At 44.3% G+C, this 23,033-nt stretch overlaps 1 protein-coding gene across 1 annotated transcript in view; it reads right to left on the minus strand.

The window, feature by feature from the left end:
• Positions 1-3,961: 3,961 nt before the first annotated feature.
• Positions 3,962-23,033, minus strand: part of LOC131889461 (probable G-protein coupled receptor B0563.6) — a 24,321-nt gene continuing 5,249 nt past the window's right edge. The window contains exon 2 of the mRNA XM_059238566.1: positions 3,962-9,567. Coding sequence (XP_059094549.1) covers positions 5,563-7,155 — 1,593 coding nt within the window. The 5' untranslated portion in view covers positions 7,156-9,567 and the 3' untranslated portion in view covers positions 3,962-5,562. The remainder of the gene's footprint in view (positions 9,568-23,033) is intronic.

Raw genomic sequence — 23,033 nt, forward strand, 5'->3', positions numbered from 1 at the left:
TTGACGGCTTGTCCAACTTCAGAGTAGAAACCCCTAATACGACTCGTTGTCAAGCAAATACTCTCGTCTAGCACGCTTCCTAAAACGGGTTTGAGTAAGTTGTTTGACCACATTTTTAAGAACGAAATTTTGAAGGGGTTAAAATGAGGCTCAAGTTAAAGATTTCATCCATGTGGTGCAAACACTTAACTGAGCCAAACTAGTCAAATCAGTTGTTTTTAATCACTTCACATTTTATCAAATTAAACTTGAAATCTCTCACGGAGCATCAATTTCTTGACACACTGTATAAACCATGAACAAGGAGAGCAAGGAAATAAATTGGATCTGAAGACTTAAAAACAATGACGCATCTGAAACTGTGAAAGAGAGGATACATTGTTGACTGGAGAAGAACATCAGTCTCTTTTGCGCGGGTTTATGCATTTTTCTTCTGAAGAATTTAATGATGTTTAAAGAATATCATAGAAAATTCCGGTCAGCCTACATGATTGTCTTACGACCGGTTATAAATATGATTGAAGCAAGAGAGAAGGTTCAATCAACTCAAAGAATTAAAAAAACGGTGACCAAACGACTTAGCTTACGACAACTTGACCCAATGGACAATTTGATCCATTTGACGACTCGACTCAGGGGACAACTAGTCCAAGCACAAAAACTCAACACATGTGTGTCAAAATAAAACTGTTTTCACCGTACGAAAGGTCGAAGAAACATATCATCTTGGATCATCAGATACAAAATGGCAAAACTGTATTTACTTACTGTTAGGGAGGCCTTAATTTTTTTGCGGGATCTGGCCAAGAGACACCCATCGAATAATAGTAGAAAGCTTTGGTGTATACGTAACGGGTTTTTTTGCCTTGTTTTCCCGGTCATCCATATAAATCAACTAAGCAATAGGCCACAGATTAGATAGTAGCGGTTTTCGCCACCCTTTCAACCTTTGAGTCAGAAATACTTTCAGATCAATGCACTGGGAGCAACGGCTACCGTTGGTTATGGGTTATGACGAAAGAGGCCCCGCTAGTTCCAAATAGATCCTAAAACTTATTTACCGATTCTAAATTACCCTCTCCATCACCATCCAATCATGTGGCTATTTCGGAGAGCCAAGTTCAATAACCCAATTTTCCGCCTTCTCTTATTGGAGGGCTTATTTCCAGCGCCAGGCTTGCCAGGTAGCCCAAACTAGACGGGGAAGAGCCACGTAATTGAACTTTTTGTGAGATGGCACTCACACAAAAATTGATTAGCCATTTGTGGTACTGGGGTCAATAATTTCAAATGATATTTTGAGACCTAAGAAGATTTTGCAAAAAGCCGTGTAACACCATTAAGAACAATCAATTGGCATTTTTTTTGTGGAGACTAGTTGACAAAAGCTCAGACAGTGCCCTCTGACGTGTAGAACGTAAACCGTTTTTCGTTTGCCGTAGGCAGGCAATCTCTTTCGGGACTCAAGGTTTATTCCGCTCTTTCTTTCTTCAGACACTGGTTGAATGATAAATCGAATGTGTACTTTTGCTCTCTTTTCTCCCATTATTCATCCAATATCGGTTCCATTTTGTGCTTGCAACCAGCCAACCATGGAGAGAGGTCTGGCCAGAATCCCTCTTTGTCTTGTCTACTAGAACGTAAGGGCCTCCTGTCTATCGGTTTTCATTCCAGGCATCCCAATCAATCCCGGAATGAACGATTAGGAAGAATCATTGATGATAAAGAAAAGGGAAATCAATTCCAAGCTCAACCGTAGCCTCACTAAATGAATTGCCACATACAGAGTGATTGCACCCTCATGCATTTCTTACTAGCTCATACAGTTAATATTCTACAGTACTGCAATCTCAGCCAGGAAGTCATGTGGAAGGGAACAGGAACGAGTCTAATTGATAGATCCTCTTAGTCTGTTATACGTCTTGATTGTCCACCACGCAGTACACATTCCAGATACAACGAGTTTTATGGATCATTCATTCATGGAACTCTCCTTTTGTGAAGGCCTATTTCTCCATTATTCTAGTAGAGATTCTCGCACAATATGAGCAAGTACAATCGGTAAGCCGACCAAATCCGATATGTTTTTTGAGGGCCGAGGGAAAGGTGCTGTTATTAGGTTCTTTTGGCAAGCCATGCACCCAACATGTATCTTGTCTGGCCCATGAGTGGATGTGTTGGTTGGAACCCAATGTTGCGTGGGTAATGCTGTGGGCCCATTTGGATCAAAGCAAAGAAGCTCTACCAAACCTTGAGAACACAATCCAGCAATCTACACGCTCTAGTTCGGTTTTGGCCAAGGTGTGCACAAAAAATGGGATCAGGACAATCACCAGTGGGCTTGACAAGACATTTATTTCACCGATGGTTGATTTCCTCTTTTTTGAGAGATTGCACCAATGGTTGTGAAAACACATTTAGTAGAAGGTCAACATTTTTCCTTGGCATTATTAGAAACTTCAGAGACAGAAAAGAAAGGAAACGTTATTTGAAGTTGATGGAACAATATAAACGGCACAGAGAGGAACATATGGCTTGAGAATAAGTTTCTTTTGTTGATTGCATGTGTGTGTGTTAATTAAAGTTCTTTGATATCCTCTCAACAATCATTTTCCTAATGGGAATAAAAAAAACTATGAAAGGTGTTTCGAGATCCACATGTTACTCTTTTGCCGCATTCAAGCTTTATCGTGCAAATTTGCGATTAGTATGGGGGATGATAGCGATACGAGAAAAATTTACATTAAAATATTAAAAAACGTATACTGAATTTTCAAATCCAGCCACTATTTTTCGGTTTGAAATTTTGTCTCTCCACATCTTGTCCAAAGAGTGGTTGGATCCCTGGGTCCTTAAAATAGGAGGACCCATTCAACGTGATCCCTGTGTGCAAGACCACATTTTGAAAGTGCACTCACTCTCAGGACCACGATGGACAATGCCAGACTGACAAAGATGGTCACCGGCAATCTATGAACACAAAAACCATCGTAGCATACGTACACATGCATTGTTATCTCAATTCGATTAAACCAAGCAACAACGTAACCTTTATCAAGCTCAAATTTTGTCTTTAGACACGTGCGAAGAGACCATTTTTCTAATAGACATTCATGTACAGACTTCCAAGTTTCCATTTGTCCAACTATCATGTAATCATCCATCTAAATGCCATGTCCTGATCTTAAATGCGTCTCCGTACTCATGCATTCTATAACAAAGGCCAAAGATATATATGTCATTTGTATCCCTTCCGATTACTTTAAAGACCAAAATGTGCGTGACCTCTGATTCAGCAATAGTAGATTTGTCCGATGACTTTTTCTCATGGGCCTCATGTGAGGCAATTCACCGCAATGAAACCCTCACAGACGCAAAGAAACCTGTCTTCCAATGCATTTACCTGTCGTCGTTCATTCCCATTAACCGGGTCACACGGTCAATCGACCAAGGAAAGAACGGACGCAGAAACGGACGACCCCGCAACGTGTCTTGAACGCCGCGCCCTTTCACGAACGCGAGCTAAGGAACATTTCCATGTGTGATGCTCTCGATCGCTCGATAATCACGAGGTGGAAAATTCAATCACAAAGTGATTGATAGGCCTGAATGTGGTCTTGATTGGATTGGACGAGAAAAATATGAAAATCCCCGTCGTCCCTCGGGCACCACTAGCCTGCTTGCTTACTAGCTAGCTAGCTAGCTCTTCTTGCTGCCGTCTGAATCACCGCTATCAGCAATTGACGTTGATGAATGATCATATTTGCTTGCGAGAGAAAACTGGGCACTTGTTCCCGGTTCCGAGTTCCCATGTTCCAACCAAGTGTGTCCCACAAGGTTATTACTTGACCTAGTTTTCGCTCCCTCGCCCAAGTGAGAGCCTAATGGAACATGGACTTGAATTGGAATTGGATTGTGGAACGATCAATAATGAGACCAATGCTCGGCGACGGGAGCCTGATTTTGAGGAGTGGGGAACATGTTTTATTTCACAAACCACAAATCGAAGAGAAAATGACACGAGCAAACTGGGCGATCAAGTGATTTGAGTTCATGACAAACGGAGAAAGGAATGAATGGAACAATTTGGATACAAAAACTGAATGAATGTTGGTCAATCTCGTTGAGGCGTGTCTTCTACATGGTATGGTGTTTTCAAGGTACGTGATGTTTCGAGTGGCTTTTGTCGTCTTTTTTCCGGTGTTTCCATCATGACTGGGAACATTTTTGGGGGTGGGTGGGAGTCAACAACAGATCGAGATCCAATGATTAAAAAACTGTCAACAACTGCGGATTCCAATTGGTTTGTACAAAATAAATCATGTTATGAATATATTACATAAATGTTTGGAGTATGTTGTCTGTGGGATGTTCCAGATTGGTTCCAAACGCCGCGTTAAGCTGTTCGTTTGTCACTTAGTATGAATCGATGATTCACAAGACTCGATCGAAGAAGTGATTTGGCGTCCACAAATACGTATGTGGAAGATCCTATCCGAGTGACGAGATTTACACCTATGGTTCTTTCGTTTGGTCTATATACGTTATGTTACAACACATTTCGGAGCAGCGAATCAATAAACTATACGAGATGATAAAAAAGCGGGAATATCTTTGAACCCCGGGGACATTAGCAGGACATGGGCAAGGGAAACCAAAGCCGTGTCTCATCTTGTCAACGTTTTTCTGCTCTCGTGCATGCGTACTAATTTCTTCTGAAAGATCTGCTGAAGAAACTTTCTTTTCGGGGCTCCACAAGAAATGAACATCCCCACGACCTTTATCATTAATGTCGCAATTGGTACTGTATTCACCTAGGCTGTCCCTCGACTCTTCTTGATCAGGTCCCTATTTTGCCACTTTGTTCCTCCTCCTCCTTAGAGCAAATAAAGTTGTCCTAGAGAGTCGGTTAACGTTTGATGAATCGCTACAGAGACAGTCAGTCGGTCAGTCAGTCTGTCAGAAGGCACAGACACCGAAAATCAGACAAGGATGAAAGAGCGACGGCATCACTTTTGACCAGGAGATGAAAATTCTTTTGAAGACCGCCCTGCTGAATGGACTGCCTCCTCAGTGAAGGTGAGGGACTAAGGGTAGGAAAAGAAGGTGATTGATCTGTCAGCGTTATTAGAGAGCGGGCCAAACCGACCGATGACGACGACTACACTGACGACCACACTGACGACGGACTAAACAAACAAGTGGTGCACATGATAGAGGTCGACAGCCTCAGCTTCAGCCCTAGTGTGCGGCCGGACGATAATCAAAGGGAAGGCTCTTCCTAGAACGATATATCGAGGATGAGAGGCCAGACAATTGACCGATGGGATCGATTTGGGGAACAGATATGTGAGCCATCCGAAACGGATCATCGAAATGAACAAGGCTCGGGGTGCCGCCATTAGGACGGCAGCGCCGAGGTCATCTTCTTGAGGAAGTCACGCAGAGGCTGATGCCGATGGATGATGTTGGGCCCAACATCATGTGTGGTTGTTTGCCAATTGTCATTGAGAAGCAACACGGGCACACCCGATTGCCCTTGGGGAGGGTGCTAGTAGTCTGCTACACATTATCCGCTCCTTGGATGGCGTTAATGGTGGCCATTTCAATGCCATTAGCTTTGAAGGTCGACCTTCGTCGCACATACTTGACCACCACGTTCTCGAAGAGCACGTCCACAAAGGCTCGGCGAATATCCGCACTACACAAACAGTACACGAAGAAGTTCAATGCGAAACATAAGAGTTCCAGGTTATTGGCACATGCCCGGAATACTGAGAACCACACGGTCCGCTTGAGCTGATCCGTGACGAGTATCGAAAGAAATGCAGCAGGGGTGGTGCAAACCACGAAGAGAATGACAATGGCAATGAGTACAACCACTAGCATGCGCTCCTCGGGGTTGTGCAGACCGCGGCGCTTGCTCGAGTGGCGACAGGGCGTGCCTCGAATGATGGGCGTTCGACTGGGCGAGTTCCCGTTCGACCCGATGGGCAACGGGGTGTTGGCTCGAGACGCGCTACTGGCCGTGATCTGAGTGCAGGTGGTGGTCATGGTCACCTCTTGGCCGTAGGCGAAGGAGGTGGTCCGGTCGTCCGTGATCGGAATGGTCCCGTTGGGAATGGAGAGGCGACCATTGGCCGTGGTCGTGCAAACGCTAAGGCGGCCCCCATTCGAGCTCAAGTTGGCGTGGCTGCCGTTGGTGAAGGGCGAGGGGGGCGGGTTGGTTCCCCCGTTCGAGCCTCGGTGACTCTGTTTGGTGTGCCCGCCCTTGAGCACCTCCCGTTTCATGGCGATTCGATGGAATCGCACGATGATCAGAATATTGAGAATGGTAAGTGTGATGATGGGACCGAAACGGAGCAAGGACTCGCTGATCCACAAGTACACTCGGAATAGAGCGTGGTTAACAATGCTGTCATTGGTTTTGGGTAAGTAAATGCAAACCCTTGGCACTGCAGGGACATCCTCATTAAGCGTATCCCCTTGGGTACCGTCCCCGTTAAGTACGGCTGAGGGCGAAGGGAGCACCTCACATTGTTCCAAGACTTGGTGCTCGAAGGCCAGAGGAATGTGAAGGACCACGCCGCCCAGGAATGAGAAGAATATGGCAAGATATGCATTCTTGAAAGTGTGAATTCTTTGAAAATGAGTGGGCTTGTAGATCGAAATGTATCGATTGACTGTCATGCAAATGATGATATACACCGACGAGGCCATGAAGCTGTTCAAGAGCGGAATCTCCATGTGAGACTGAAAGAAGGCTGTGATGAAGTTCTGGCTGTTGATATTCCCGGCAATGTCCATGAGGGCCGGGATGGCGATGATGAGCACGCAAAGGTTGGACACGGCCAGTCCCAGCAGGTACACATACATGACGCCTTTCAGCTTGGGCCGGGTCAAGACGATCAGATTCAGGATGTTCCCAATGATCCCCACGCCCACGATTATGTTGGCAATGATCCCGTACGCCACATAGTTTATGGCCTCCACTGTGGCTTCGTCATCTGATCTCATGACCTCTCCATTGGCATTCGAAGTGTTACTCGACGCCTGTCCCAAGCTGTCGGGAGTAGAGATGGGCGTAATCCAGCGCGTGTTGACTTTAGTGGCACTAGCATCTGCCATCGATTGCGAGGACGCTAATGAGGTCATTTTCGGCTTGTGCCGTTGATCCTTCAACTGACCCTAATCTAATAATTCGACACAAGATCCTTAGCCCGGGCTGTCGTCCAAAGTAATCAAAACTCAGTCCAGCAGGTCGGGGGTCGCCAAAGGCGTTAGAGCCCACCACTCCAAAGAGATGGTCCACGAGGAGTTCCCTCGTCTTTCTGAGTAAAGCAGGACTTGGGTGGTGTCTTGCTGTGTCTTGCCGTGTCTCGCGGTGGCTCTCAGCGGAAAAAGTTGGTCTCTTCCTCCTCAAGATTGAAACAATTTGAAACTTGCTATCACGCCCGAGGACCTTGGCCTCAACTCGTCGATCCACGAGCGGGCATCAAAAGAGTTCGGGGTTTGTTGTGCCATGGTCCAAGATGAGCACGGTGAAAGAAAACTTTGGTAATGATTGCACTTTCGTCTGGCCACGAGACTTACACACACTCACACACTCACCCAATTGGGCCAGTGGAAGTGGGTAGGTAGTTAATGGACAGGGAGTGAGTAGAGTGGCACAGCCCACGACCGACACACAGAAAATCCAACCCGTTGACGGCTGACTGGGGTGGGCGATGTTGATCTTGTGGTTAGCCTCCTTTTTTTAGGCCTTAGGGCCCTGTGAGTTAGTTGCGTCTGACGACTAAGTCAGCGCAATACCACTTCCCACTTTCCAAGTTACGATTCTGCCCGAGGTCTACGAGGTCTACGAGGTCTAGTCAAGTGGGGAGGAAATGAGGCAGAGAACCACGTGGGAGCTGCAGAAGACGACTGACTACACAGCTTTCATAGGTATGTTCTATCCAGATGAGATGACATTCCTCGCTCTGCCTATTTGTGAGTGGTGTGTTCTGTGTTTGTTCACCAAGGACAAAGAAGGCCTAACAAAAGTTCTTGGGCAATGGTCTTACTCAATTGCATTTCGAGGGCTCCTTGACCCTCGTTTTGGTTGTTTGGTTTGGTTTGGACACAACGACAACGAGGAGGAAGGCAACGAACGACAAGCAAAGAAGAGGTAATGTCAATACGTGCCTCCAATATCAAGCTGGGAGAGTTCCCATGATCAACCGGTCCCACAGCTGGCTTGGACTGTCACCCTCCAAACAAAAAAGCAAAACAAAGATTATAATGATCCTTTTTGTGAGTGTGTTTCTCCAAATTTTGTTTTTCTAGGTCATCGGTGGTGTTTGCGGCTGGATGGCTGGATGGCTGGTAGACTGGTGGACTGGCTGTGTTTGGCCTGCTTGGCGTGGATGCCTCGATTGGTTCCGTTCGTTCAGACTTGATGGTGCACATCCACCATCGAGAAACGAGATGTCGCCTGGTAATGATGGTCCCGTTTTGTAGTAGTCCCCTGTGCCACACGTACAGTACGGTATTGAAAAGCGAGATCAACCTTCGTCGTCGTGCTAGTGGTTCTCGTGCTCCCGCCAACAACGACGGTAATGCTCCCAACAGCTCTCCCGCTGATGCCAATGGCTTTTGGTACGATGATCCTGGGTAATTGAGTCAGATCGGGTGTCAGCCTTCGATCTCCAGACTTGTCGTTTGAGCCTTTATCCACTTCCAAGTCAGAGGGCGACGCGGGTGATGCGTGTAGCGTGTACTAGTGGTTGTACTAGGAAGAGAGGCTTTGTCTAATCGGTTCCTCTTCTCGAGATAATAAAAAGGCTAATTGGAATTTGAAGGCCCTTGAAAAATGATGAAGAGTATGGCTGGCTGGGTTTGTCCCTCGGGTTGATCGGGATCTTAGTAGGGCACGATATCGAAGTTGAGAGCGTGTCCGATTTGAACAGCCCAATGGGTTGATTGACCTCCGAAATCGAGCTTCCTCGCGAATGGGTTTCCGCTCCGCTGTTTTCCCTCCGGAAAAGAAATCCTTCTTGTGCTTCTTCAGCCTTTTTTATAGCCAGGCCCACCGTCGGAGACAAGACTTGGATGACAATGCTTCCTTGGGCTAGTTTTCGTTCTTGCCTGCCTGCCTGCCTGCCTGCCTACTCTCTTTCTCTGTTTCTCTGTTTCTCTCTCGGGCTCATGCACAAACACACGAAGGACCAGCAAAAAGCAGGGCCTTCTTCTCTCCTCTATTTCGAGACAGATGTGCAGTGTGCGATGGTTGGTTGTCCTTCAAGGCTCGCGATATTTGTTGGATGGAGCGACGGGAAATCCTGGCCAAGACTCTTGGTCCCTCCGTCCACCGTTTGGTTGTTCGTCCGTTTCGTCTATCCTTCGGGGACTGATTGAAAAGGAAGGCAGGAGGGATCTGCGCGTGATTGTTTGCTTGGAGCAAAAAATAGTTGAAATACTTGAGTCGGAGAGCTGTTGTGTTCTTGAAAGTTTTCGCTTCCCGTTTTTGTTACTCCTCTTGAACCGAAGGGATCTACTACATACGGGTGTCGCACAACGAGCCCATACCTAAAAAAGGAAGCATGGAAAATATCGATCATTCCGTGAACCCTCAGTGGGTCGAGTGAGCATGAACACAATGGCAATCTGTTATCCAAACCGAATGGACATAGCAAAGAACATAAAAGATGACTGACACTCCAAGAAGTCTCCACACTCTCTTTCGGTCTCTTTCACTTAAGTAACGATGATCTAAATGAGGCTCAGAGTGATTGTACTTTTAAATACCAGGAAAGGTCGCGAGAAGTACCACCTCCTAGAGACGGCCGGCCCTTGGTTCATCAGACAAGGCTCTAAAGGCTGAGTTGTGGACTTTTGGTATGCATGGGGGACCTCTTTCTAGATTGGGTGTCGAAGATCCAATCACCTTGAGAATGACAATGTTAACGTCATTCATTATCCGGGAAAGACGAGGAGGAAGTAAAAAGAACGGTATTCCTAAGTATCTGGGACTTTTTTGTGTGGAAATCACTCGATATCACGAAAGTTATGTTTTTCTCTCCCACTTATTGATGACGTAGGTCCATTTATCCCATTTATGAGTAAGTAAACTAAAGCTTTTTGAGTTTGGTCCTTTTCACTGAATATACAGTAAGTATATTGTCCCCTCAAGGCTTTCTGTATGCATCATATTTTCATTTGACCTAATCAGGTGCATGGTGATTGAAACATAGAATGAGCGTTGTCGTGAAGCAACGGGCTTAGAGTTCGGCATTAATTTCCAATTTGCGATTTAGATGGAGCAATTGCAATAGAGGGCAACTCCTCTTTGAATCATATAGAGCTTTACTTCTAACTTCCATGGCAAACACCTCGATGTCATCCTACGTAAATCTAAGGGGCAGATGCCAGTTTGTCTGCACAAGTCTTCAATGATCCGTCGATATTGGGTGGAATGTTCAAGAGGATTGCAGAGAACTGAAAAAAAGGCTTCCTTCACACTCACTCGCTTGAGGCCGATTTTTTTTCGGTTCAATAGAAATTCGAGGTCTCTCTGGGGTACTTTTGGAAGTCAAGAAATCAAGGGGGAACACTTTTTCAGATTTGTTGAACCAATTCATCAAATTCATTGCTCTCAGAGGTTGTTTGAGGAATCTCAGGTCTAACTTTGTTTATGGGGGCGAAAATAAAAAGCCGCAAAGTAATGCTTGAGATAATTCAAAGTCAGAGCTCTATACTTTGTGCAAAATCATGCTCTTTGCAGCGAGCAGATCCTTTTGCATTTCTTGTAATCAGATACAACTAATTAGATGATACCCATGATAAATTACTTTGATAGGAAGGAGTCTTACAACGGATATTTGTTGGAGTCCCTGCATATTTCCATTGCCATTCTTGTGACCTTTTGAAAACTCACTTGTCCGAAAGATGTACATAATGGATGAAACACATATGACATGATCTGCCATTTCTGTATGCACCATATTTTCATTTATAAGAGACCTACCTATTAGAAGCATCATAAATGAAACATTGACTGAGCGTTTTCGTGAAGTAGAGTGCATTAGTCTTATTCACTGGCTCCAATGAGGAAAGGAATTGAAGAGCTTGCTGCAGACCTGATGTAGGTCTGTTGAAAACATCTGTCGAGACCACGGACAATACTTCCCAAGGTTGTGTACACATTAATTTAGGAGCTATTTCTAATTGGCAGACCAGCGATGGAACATTCCTGGGCTGTTTTGGCATCGGCCATAACTAGGGCACAAGCGCGGAGAGCTTGAGGGTCTTTATTTTCGGATATACTATATAAGGCCCCAAGGAGGTAATAAATCCTTTCGTTATGACGAAAATGAGAACTTAAGCCAAGCTTTCCTGGTTCAATGGCCTCTCTGCTCCTCCTCTTGGTCCTTCTTCACTTTGGCATGCTCATTGGAACAAGCAAACAAGCAGACAAGCAGACAAGCAATAACAAGATTCCGCATCTTCGCATCTGCGCATCTTTGCCGGCGTGGTAATTTAATGAGTCCCAGTGAGTTTGTGTTCCTTTCAGTCCGTTAGTGTGTTGGTGTGTGGGAGAGTGCCTGGGATGGAAGAAGGAACTTTCTTTCTGTCTGCTCAGCGCACGAAAATTGGAGGCTTGAAAAATGATTCCCAGAAGTATTTAGAACTTATCTCCCATCCGCGGCGAGATAAATGGGACAAAGTTTTTCATTGAACGCGACGATAGGGGAGACTTGGGAACATGAGAACTTGAAAAGTGTGGCTACTTCCACTGGCACTTTATCACGTGTTCGACAACATGTTCCCAGCGCGATTCATTCATTATTCATGGTCCTTTATTAGTCGTGACAGTTTTAGGATTGAGAACATTGAGACCTACAGTCTGAGGGAGGCGGCCAAGATGTTGTGAATCATAGTTGGATCGGGATTTCACCGACGCCCTCATGTTCCCAGTCAAGAGGCGTGAACATCCCTCTACGTATTTATCGCCATCAAATTCAGACGCCTTTTCAAATCTGGAGCTTGGGCTCGATCTGACATGCTCGAATTGCAACTGCACTCAAAAAGAGACTGACTGGCAGGCACACTTGCTGTGCACAAAGAAAGGAGCTCTAGAGCTAACCCGTCGTCTTTTTTTGATTGTCCCATTAATTGTACTCGATGTGCCACTTGTGCTCCCCTTGAAACGAAAAATTCAAGCAATCTCATGACCTAGTTTCGAAATGCTCTCTGCATGGGGTAATTGCTACGGTTATGACTGGTTGACAAACTGCAGTGGAGAATCGACATGAATTGATCTGGCCTGGCAAGTGTTCCCCAATAACTGGATTGAGACGAATAGCCAGTAGTTCTCGTTTTCAGTCTAACCGGAACTCAGGCAATCCTTTTTTTAGACGTTCTTTCCTCTCGTTGCCAAACCTCGTCTGATGTGGCGCTCAATGGCACAAAAAGGACCTTTTCGTCGAAAAACACGGAAAGAGGCCCTTGAACGAAACAAAAAGTAAAGTCAGGCCTTTTTCTAAGGAACACCCGAATTCCCCGGCTCTCTCTCGCCTCATAGGGCTTCACTTCCAATTAAATGAGTGGTTTTGACAGACCATCGCATTGTGTGAGGAGTGTACAACATGCATGGACTCGAGAAGGAGCGTTGCTTAACACGTGCCACATTCAGGTTGACACATCAATCGATCTTGTCACCTACCCTGAGTTGTCTGGAAGGTCCTTTTGAACTACAAGTGGACCACATACACTTGGTTGGATTGGGTTAGCGAAATGATGTATGAACATACACTTCCCTTTGTGCGATGGAAACTCACTCTCAAGTCATGATGATGATGATGATGTTAATAATGATCGTGATGCTTGAGACTGAGATCGGACAAGGATGTCAAAAATCGAGTAAACATAACAGATGGCCTTCAAATTTGCCCAACTCTGTGGGAAAACGAGTTCCTTGTTCAATTTGTCAAGGATTAGTTGATATTCCCCCGGAGACCCGATAATCTCTTAATGGAACGAGAGAATGTCTACTCTAATCACACATGAGAGTATGTTCCAAAATGCCCTGAGGTATTTGTTATGATCCTTGGAAAATGGAACACATAGCAAGTGTGGCTCCCTAAAAATATCGATAGTCATCTCGATAGTCCGACTCAACTACGTATATAATCCTTCCCCATATTTTCCATATTATGGACCAAATGACAATTAACTCTATGCTGCATTACGGCCTTTTTTAAAGGATATGCAAAGAAATAAGCCGAATAAAAATACGCAGTAATACCCGCCACTGCGAGCGATTTCCAAGCGCCAAAAGTCTGTGACAATTTTCAATTTCCAGCATTCTCATATCCACCACATTAAGTCTGTGTCTTCTTGCATCCTCCTAATTGGGAAAATTCCGAGGTCAGGTAAAGGTGGAACGATTTCCTTAGGTCGAAATGGACGGGACAAATGTCCCAAAAACCAAGCTTAAAGCTATCAATTAATCATTCGTAATTTGAAACCTGGCCTTATTGGCATTTGTTGTACATGAGTGCCTGTCATAAGAGGGAGACCGTTTACGTGATTTTTTTATAAGCCTTTTCATAAACACTTGTCACTTCTGCCAAAAAGACGAGTGTTTTTCTCTTGGTGGATGTAGGCACCTACCCTACATGTCACTTTCATTGCACATTGTTCGAGATTTATCCAATTACATGGAAATAGCATCCGATTCCATCGAACACAACGCAATCTTCAACCTTCATTCAGCCTTTGGGGAAGGGGATCTATATTGTTCCTGTGCTTTCCGATTGAGCCGTTTTGTTTTATCTTTCCATTCCAAGTAAAACAAAACGAGACAAGCAAGTGCCCTTGAGATGTTTTTAAAGAGGGAGACTTTAGGATTAGAAACAAGATTGGTGGTTCCCGTGAATCCGGTTCGATGCCAACTTTCTCCGCCCCCGTCTAAATCCTGATTCGAAATCCGTGTTGCAAATAGTTCTTTTTTTCCTTAACGGTATGAAGGATATACTGCGCGATTAAGATTAAAGGATGAAGGAAAAACGAAAGAAGCTCCGCTGAATTCTGGGGTTTGAAGGCAGTTGCTTCATCGTTAATGCTAAAGCCCCGGAAAAAAAGCCAGCAGAACAGATAGAAGGGCAATATTGATAAATGATATTTGCTGGAAGCCAGAGAAAATGTTGTTTTTTCGTCAATGGGGAGAAGCTCAAATGAGCGCGTTGCGCTTTTGGAGAGTGAGGAAAAGCTTCTAGCATTAATGCAAAATGCACGTAATATTTGCAGATTCCGTTACACTTCGATGCATTCACTGGAAAGCTAGTGATGGATCTTGAACAAGGGTCTTAAGGAACCTCAAAGGTAAAGAAAGATTACTTGGATATTGACTTCAATGGGGGAAAAAGAGACAAAAATGCACAGCTAAAAAAGTAAAATACAATTCAGCTGCCAAATAGTTGAACGAGAGATGAAATGCAAAAGAATGTCTTACCGCTACGAATTGGAACAGCCGAGGAACAAATTTTGATTTTAGGAGTGTCTAAAAAGAAACATTGAATAAACAAACGTTACACCATGAAGGTGCACACCAACGTACAAATACTTTTGCCTAGGTGGCAAATTTAAAATACATCGACCATAGAGCGTTGCAACGATTCGCAGTCCTGGAGGGCTTCATGACGGATATGTCAACTCTTTTAGAGGATTGACCTCAAAGGATTCCGTCAAAACATGTTATTACCACGTGCGTTTGAGTAATGTTGGGATTGTCTTTATTCATATCTACAATGTACTTATACTCGTATTGGACTGCATATTTCAACTTTTATGATTTCTGTCTTTTATGTATGAATAAGAGGATCTTGAGTCTAGTATTTGAAAAAAACCTTCCTGATTTATATTACTTTGTTTTGTAGAGTGTATTTTCTCGCACTTGAATCAATCTGAATTTGAAGCACAAGAGTGGAAGTTAAATATTTTATTGAAGTTTCATGTCAAAATAAACATTAGTTTCAGCGCGTTTGTTGTTTTTACCCGACTTTCTCCACAAGACTTGATGAAGATAGGTCAGAGCTTGAAATTGCACAATTTTCCTCTTCCAACAGTTCTGTCATTCATCCCATAGAGGCCCAAAAATAATCTGAATATCGTGTGTCCCAACTTTCATATTCTTCAGCAGTCATTTAAGTGTGCAGGGATTTTATGACACCGGGAAATGAAAAATCATGGGAAAATGTAGAAGCAGTCTCCATCTTCAGGCGGTGGACCATCCCGAGCTCTTGGCTTCCATTAGCATGAAACTATCATTTAATGCGGATTAAAATACTCGGATGAGTGTACTGCCACCTAATCGGAGGATCCGCAGGAGCTTCCGAGCAAGTCAGTCACCAGCTAATTTAAGTTTCAAGTCCACTCGGGCCAAAAGAAAATATTCCCTAGATGAAGTGTCAAACTTTAGCCCATTCCTGACTTAGACTTCCACATAGTACTCGTACTTTGCTTCTTCTTGAGGGACCTGAGAAATTCCATATTTCGTCTATTCCGTGACAAGTTTGTCTCGGTTTTCATACGAAATCTCCCGCTGAGAGCCAAACAAGTCCCACTGGGTCTCCAACCGCTCAGCCTTGCCGCTCAATTGGATTCCTCAGACACACAACTTATCTTGGCCTATGGCGACTTTTGGAACACCCCACACAATGCTGATTCATTCAGTTACATCCAACGAATCCGGATTCTGTTCATCGACCTTTACCACATGCTCCACAAAGGCTGTCTATGTATAGCCACGAACTTCTAGAAATATGGACTGTGAACGTACTTCCCGGCAAATCAGCCTACTCTTGGTCATAGCCACTCTGAGCCACTTTTCGAATCAAAGTAATAAAATGAGAAATGTAGATCGCTTCAATCAAAGTTAGGTCTTTTTTATACGATTTGCTGGTAAAGTTGTTCGTTTCAAAGTTATATTGTCAAAAGCTTATGTAGCTGAACAAAAGAAGGCCGAAAATTTGAGTTTTATTTACTGTTTACTACACAATTTTGGAAATTTCTCCAGAGTTCCGTAAGCAAAGGTTTGTGCTCAAATTTGGCCAAGTTCATCTATTCAACCAGATCTTGTGGTCATATGACGTGCTTATATGGAATTAAGTGAACGGTTTAGGAGATGAGAATTTTTTGCCTCCGTTGTAGTCCACAACTCTAGAAGTCCGTGGTATAGCACAGGAAATCCACCAAGTCAACTGTCAAAGGCTCAGAGTTGGGGGTTCACCCTCAGGTCAAGAATGCTCATAAATTGCCCAACAATCACAGGTATGCCTCCAATTTTTCTAATTCACAAGAATCCTAGACAAGAGTGCATTTCATTGCTTGCTGTTCCACCGATGGCAACGTTCGGAGCTCAGACGTATTCGGTTATTGACATGAGCGCTGTGCTTCACAGCTCATTGTTTTAGGACTTTGAAATTCCAAGATTTCAAGAACGTGCCCCCTTTTAGTTGCACTCGTATAGTTAAGCTCAACGAGATGACAAACGCAGAGATAAGATTCTGAACATGGACAATGGATATGTTTCCATTTAAACATCAGTTGGCAAGTGTGAAGTGTGTTGGTCAGATGAATCTGGAACACGTGGTCAGACATTTGGATCCAAACGGGAGGAATTTTCCTCCTCGATTTTGTTCCTCTTTCTCAACTGATTGACAAATTTTGAATCCGGCTCAATACAACACGTTGTCCCCTTTCTCTCCCCTATGGTGTCATGTCTTGAAATAAAAGAGCAATATTCCTGTACTAGAACAGGCATAAACCGAATATTTCATTCCTGCTTATCTGTTACTCAATGCAGTTTTTAAAAGTGGAAATACCAGGATGATTAATGGATTGAGTAATCACGACCATAAATGGAACCTGAGGAGGGTACAACAGAACGGTACTTGGCCGAATATTTTGTTACTTTATGACACTTTGGAAACAGATCGACTGATGAACGGGTGCAATAAAAAAACGATCAAGTACACTCAAGAGTATTCGATATGTGCTGTATTGTACGTGTATTCAGAAAGGCCAAGAGCTTGACTTCGATCGAGTAAACCTTGTCTGACCCCCTCAAGCAATCACTCTGCCAAGTTTGAGTAGAAGCAAAGATCGCGGTGTAAAGAAGTGCAAAGTCTTGTCGAAGGCCGATAATGATCGCTAAATGAGCGAGCACGCTTATTAAGGACCGCCTGAATGAAATCTGTAAAGTGTTACACCATTGTTCGATAACCGAAATGTCTCTCTCTCTCTCTTTCCCATTCTCCGTTCTTCTGGCTTCGATCAAGGATCGACAAAAATGAAGGATGTCTCAGTCAACCTTTGTTATCGTCGTCAAAAAGATGCGGGCCTTAGGCTCCACGTACGTGTGGTATATAAAAACGGGCCATTGCACTTTCAACGTTGCTTTGAGGAGTAAGGCTGGCGAAAGAGAAATATGGTGGAATCAGGTGCAGAGCGAGATGTGTGCCTTAATGAATGGATAATCTCTGACTCTCGTGTCGAGACTTAACTCGGAAACCTCCGAGTCTCCAAAATAGGGCCCATAAATCAACCAAGGATAGCTTTACCACCCTTGTGTACGGTTCCCGGTACTACCCGACATAGGGGATCGGGAACAGTTATTTAGGGACGTAAGTCTGAGCCGCCATGATGAGTCATTCTGAACTCATTCTTTCGCTATTATTAAACCTCAAAAAATCGGGAAAAGCATAACTATCTATGGCGTTCATTCGCCCTATTCTATCTAGTACACACAACTTCGCCCAGAGAAACACAAAGAAGGAGACCTTTGGGATTTAGAAGTTCATCAGAATTATCCTGCTTGGTGCACAATGGGTCGTGGAAACGATTATCCCGATGAGGCTTGCATGACCATCCAGATCTGGAAAGCGCACTCCTCAAAGCGCAACAATCGGAGCCAGTCCATTCAGAAAACACCTGCAGGTCTTTGCTGTCCGCAATCTTGACAAGAATGAAAGGGAATGTTTCCTAAAGGGACAAAAGGTTTCGTGCACTTGACAGCTTTTCGGGGGGAGAGGGGTGGGTGGGTGGGTGGGTGACAGGGAAATGCACGTTTTGGACCTTGGCGGAAGGAAGGTGCAGGACAAGGTCCAATCTTTGGACAAATCGAATTCCATATCCTCTTTTGATATTGTTAGCATTGGAAGGATCTGAGAGGAAGGGAGCGAGTGGCTCCCCAGAGGATATTGAGACATCTCCATTGGGATCAAGTTTGGCGCCTTGTCCCCGCCTGCTCACAACAAACAAATATTTATCCTCGCCCCTTGCCTACATAAGCATCTCTGTCTCTCTGCCGCCATCCCAAGTCATCCCAAGTTCTGTTTCTGTTTTGCATAACAAACTATCGATTTGTGCTTGTGCCTTGCCTTGGTCACGCTAGTGTGGAGTGCCAATTACTCAAGATCGGCGGCCGTGGGATGAATCTTGACCCAAGTATTGACTAAAAACGAACCGACTTGACACTCCCTCCCATGTGACTTGTCATTGTCAAGCCCAATAATAATGATGATGGCCTTTGGCCCTTATTTCAAGTGAAGCACTTTCGGGGGCCAAAGTTAATGTCGGGTAAACACTGAAATTTCATTGCAAAGTCCATTGTCCAAGGATGAGATTCCCTCCCTTCTCCTTTCTGTCTGTCTTTCTGTCTTCCTTTCTATTTCTTTCTCTCCGACCTTCCCTCTCGTTTCTTTCCCTTTTCGGCCTTCGTTCGTTCGTTCGTTCGTTCTTTCGTTCCATTTCATTTTCGTTCTCCATTGCTTGTGAATTGAGAGCACCGAGCTTATCTTGATTTTGGGACAGAATTCGCCTTGTGCAAACTTTTATTTCATTCCAAGGGGTTTGACTGGGGCTGAATCAGGATTTTATGGAGTCAATGTGTCAACCGCCTTGCAAATTGGACAATTGAAATTGGGAGAAAAACACTTGTGTCGATTTGAATTGATTGCGATCTACTCATATGAATTGATCGTGAAACTATGAGGTATATTCATCCTTGACCTGGATTCATGTTTAGTGAGTGGAAAGTGCTCAAGTACTATCTTTAAGGAGAAATCGCTGTACTTTTTCTACATGGCATAATGTAGTGTTAATCCCAGGGATTGTTTGTATTCAGAATAAGATGGCTGTGGGAATTAAGGAAGCCATCCATCATGATCAATCAAGCTTGTCCTCTTCTCTTGATATTTACAACAGAAGTGTATCCTGAGTCACCTAAGATCCAGCCAATTACTTTTTTCTCAAAGGCTGACACACGCTTTGCCAGTCTTGTCATGATAATGAGTACCCGCCGCTCTAACAAGCTTTATGCTCGCTACATATAAAGGACCCTAACGAAAGCAACCTTCGTATATTGCGCTCCCTGTTACACCAGAATTACCACTAATCAAAGATTTACCTTTTGAGAATCACACTACCATTCTTTTCCAGCATACACCATCCGTGCGTTCAACAGTTTCCACTAAATAACACTGAAGCTGAAGGCCAATCCCCTCAATTCCCCTCAATAACTCTCGACAGCACATTAGTACATTTTTGAGCCTTCACGTACTACGCGAATCCCACACCCGACTCAATTCTGTCACGAGATTTGATCATCAGGTTGTTCCCACAATGTGGTAAGGTTCCAATGAAAAGCCATGAATGATTCGCTCATTCATTCACCAAATCCAGCCTTCGTATTTCCGTTCCAAGAATTAGAAGATTGAGAATCCGCTCTTCTAATCCAAGGCCTGATCCTAATGACTAGGATGCTGTCAGACCAACCTTGGCCAGGAAGGCATCAACCAATGGTGATGAAGAGGATTTGATTATAAAAGGAAACTACTGACCCATTGTTTTGGAAGAGGAAAAACAAGACCAACCGTTCTTTACAACGGTTCCACTAATCCTATTGTGGAGTAGATTAGTTGCTGCGAGAACACTTCGATTGATTATACTCCATTTTCAGTTGCGGGATGGAGTACACCGAGAAACGAAACAAGAGGTTTATTAAGAAACTCGGCGAGTGGAAGTTCTGGAATGATATTGGGTGTCTTTATTCGGAAAAGGAGACCCGAGACACAGAGAAACGTAATTCCCCCCGTTTTCGGCTTATCGGGCTTGATCCCTGTACTTTGAGCATGGTTCCGTATGGCAGGGTGAGTCCTAGTAGTAATTGCATCACGCCCGCAATTACATTGACGACCAAGACCCCTTTATACCATTACTATAACCGGGCACACTGCTTCAACAAGAGATGAATGTCCTCAATGGTTCCATGGTATGGTAGTATTGCCACCATGGAACAACAGCAACATCATCATTATCAACAACAACAATAGCGACAACAATGAAAGTGGCTCCAATGTGAGGAGGGAAATAAATCTTTATGGAGTCCTAAAGAATCAACAACAACAATAGCAAGAGCAGAAAAAAAGAACCAAAGCGATGGCACAATGGCCAAAATTGAATCCTAGGCTAGTTCAGAGACTTGAAAGCTCTCACGGCTTTTGGGTCCAGACAATATTTCCCAGTGCGTGTATGGTACAAAGGCTGGGACTGAACATGCAACGGCATTGAACGAATGAAAAGGCCTTCTCTCTAGACACAATTGTGGCAACTCGAGTCGAAAGATTCCAGATTTATGGGAAGAGAGTGGTTCATTAGAGTGCTCTCGACATACTGACATTGAAATTGAGATTCTAAGGTTACTAGGAGACTCATACAAAGCCGTAAAATATTGCGATTCCTTGGACGCACGCAGTAAGAGCAAGAGGTCCAGCAGATCATAACAAACGGCACGGTCGACAGACTTCAAGAAAGTCAGACATGTACGTTCTCTCGCATATATTTAGCCATATACACAATGCATTCATTCACATGCCATGACATCTGAAAACAATAATTAATGCAGGCCCATGCAAAGAGGAATCCGTTGTTGTTGTTGTTGTTGTTGCGAGCCGTCTGCCTCTCGACGAGGACACGCATGAACTGTTCAATGGCCTCATTGTGGTGTATGTCTTGAGTTCAAATTTGATTCATTGAAGGAGCGCACATTGCAGAAGATCCCGTCAAATATGCACACCCTGTGACTTGAATTTGAATCCTGCTTGGATGATCAGATTCTGTCACGAGGGAAACCAACAATCCGGCTCCTGCATCAAATTAAGCATGTTTGCATCAAAGTGTGCCATGGGAGATGTTCCATCTTTCAAGTCACTCTGAGTCTTCATAGCTGCATCTTTTTTTTCGCCACATGGTGCAGACAGATTTGTGAAGGAATTGTTCGCATCTTGAGTTAAGCATCAAGTGACAGACCAGAGCTATTTTTGATGATTTTAATGGACACGCGCTTCACAGAAATCTATTTTCGACTCGTGTCTGTCTCCACGCTCAAGCTCTTTGGTTCAGACATTTCCTTATCAAAATGGGAGGAGCAGATGTCAAGACATCTCGTCCAAGGCGACAATACATTGGATATAGTGTCCTCGTTTCACCACATGATATCTCACAATGCAGTGGGACCGCTATAAATCAATTACTGCCACGCCCATTAGGGATGGTTCAGTCCCTCATCAAGTGCACCAAAAGATCATCCAACACTCCCAAAGCTCGGCTGCACCATGAGCTCCACATAGCGTGCACTTTAATGCCTCGGGCTTTCAATGCTCCCCTGCAAGCTTGCAATTCGGAAAAAGTGCTGCAATATGAGAAACGGCCTTTCCTTACAGCCTTAAGGGCGTCTAGGGTTGTATGTAGACAATAAATACCTGGACTTAAGCCCGATCGGACATCGTATTCTCAAGTCGTTTCAACTCGGTGCAATAGCAGCTTCCTTTGAAGGGGAAAGTATGTAGATCATCGGTAAGTCTTGAAAACACCGTCCATTCATGTGTATGAATGTAAAGGATACAGACTCCAATGAATAATCATCCGTCAAATGCAGTGGCGAAAGGTCAAGTCTCTCAGTGAGATTCGAGCCCATTTTCCTTACGCTGGGAAATCAGTAAAGCTGGTCTGATCTCATACAAATTTTGGATGGGGTGGCAAAGCACCATTCTTTTCTCGACAATGGTCCTTGTACGACAGGGTCAAAATATGCACTTCAAAGTGTAAGGAGTGCCAACAATAGATTATAGAGAATAGCCTAATAAATCCCGACTGAGAACGCGTGAAGCGACACAAGGGAACTGGTTTTTCGCTCCGAACCCCAGTGTCGCCTGTTTATGCATAATCAAAATTGTTTCCCCTTTCTTGGCACGCGATGAATGGATGGAGGCAGGTTTTGGGTGAACTCCGGGATTTCCATCTCAAGGTAATCCTGCCCTTTCCTGTTAGTAGCATTCAAATGAAATGAAAGCAATAAATCACACAAATGGATGGATCTTTTTCTTGCCACGTCGATAGATCTTTCTGTGAAAGGCCTTCTTCTCCTTCCACAGAGGCACAATGCTCACATTTTGACGACGAAGGCGCCTCAAGATTTTCTGAACGATGAAATTCTCCATTTATCATGCAAGTCTTGGGGAAAGTCTTCCAACGTGAGTAAATGCAAATGGAACAGGTCGCTTCTTCGTGGAAAGTGTGCATGGGCCCCCTCCCCATCTTTGGTGCTTTCAGGGTGGCCTGAATACACTGAAACCATTTGACACTTGGAAAGCACACTTACATTGTGAGAGCAAAGTTCTCATGGCTTGACAACTTTGGCAGATCGAGTTTCTACATAGTGGCTTGACCTTTTCTGGCCTTAACGACTCAGGCACGCCGTCTGCGTGCTGGGCCATTGTTTCTTGAACGACAAGCCGTAAATACTCTGGCAAACTTGTCCTCGAGAAGATGATTTTTGCTTCAGAAGGATTGGCCAACTTGAAAATGGGCCTCTATTTCGCACTTCATAGCATCTCTGTCAGACCAATAGTCTGCCGCCTCTCTATCCTCTCCAACTGTCGAGAAAGGGAGCAAAAAGTGGTTTCCTTCTCAACTATATAGACGAACGACGC

This window comes from Tigriopus californicus, chromosome 10 (genome assembly GCF_007210705.1).
Source record: "Tigriopus californicus strain San Diego chromosome 10, Tcal_SD_v2.1, whole genome shotgun sequence".
Taxonomy (NCBI): domain Eukaryota; kingdom Metazoa; phylum Arthropoda; class Copepoda; order Harpacticoida; family Harpacticidae; genus Tigriopus; species Tigriopus californicus.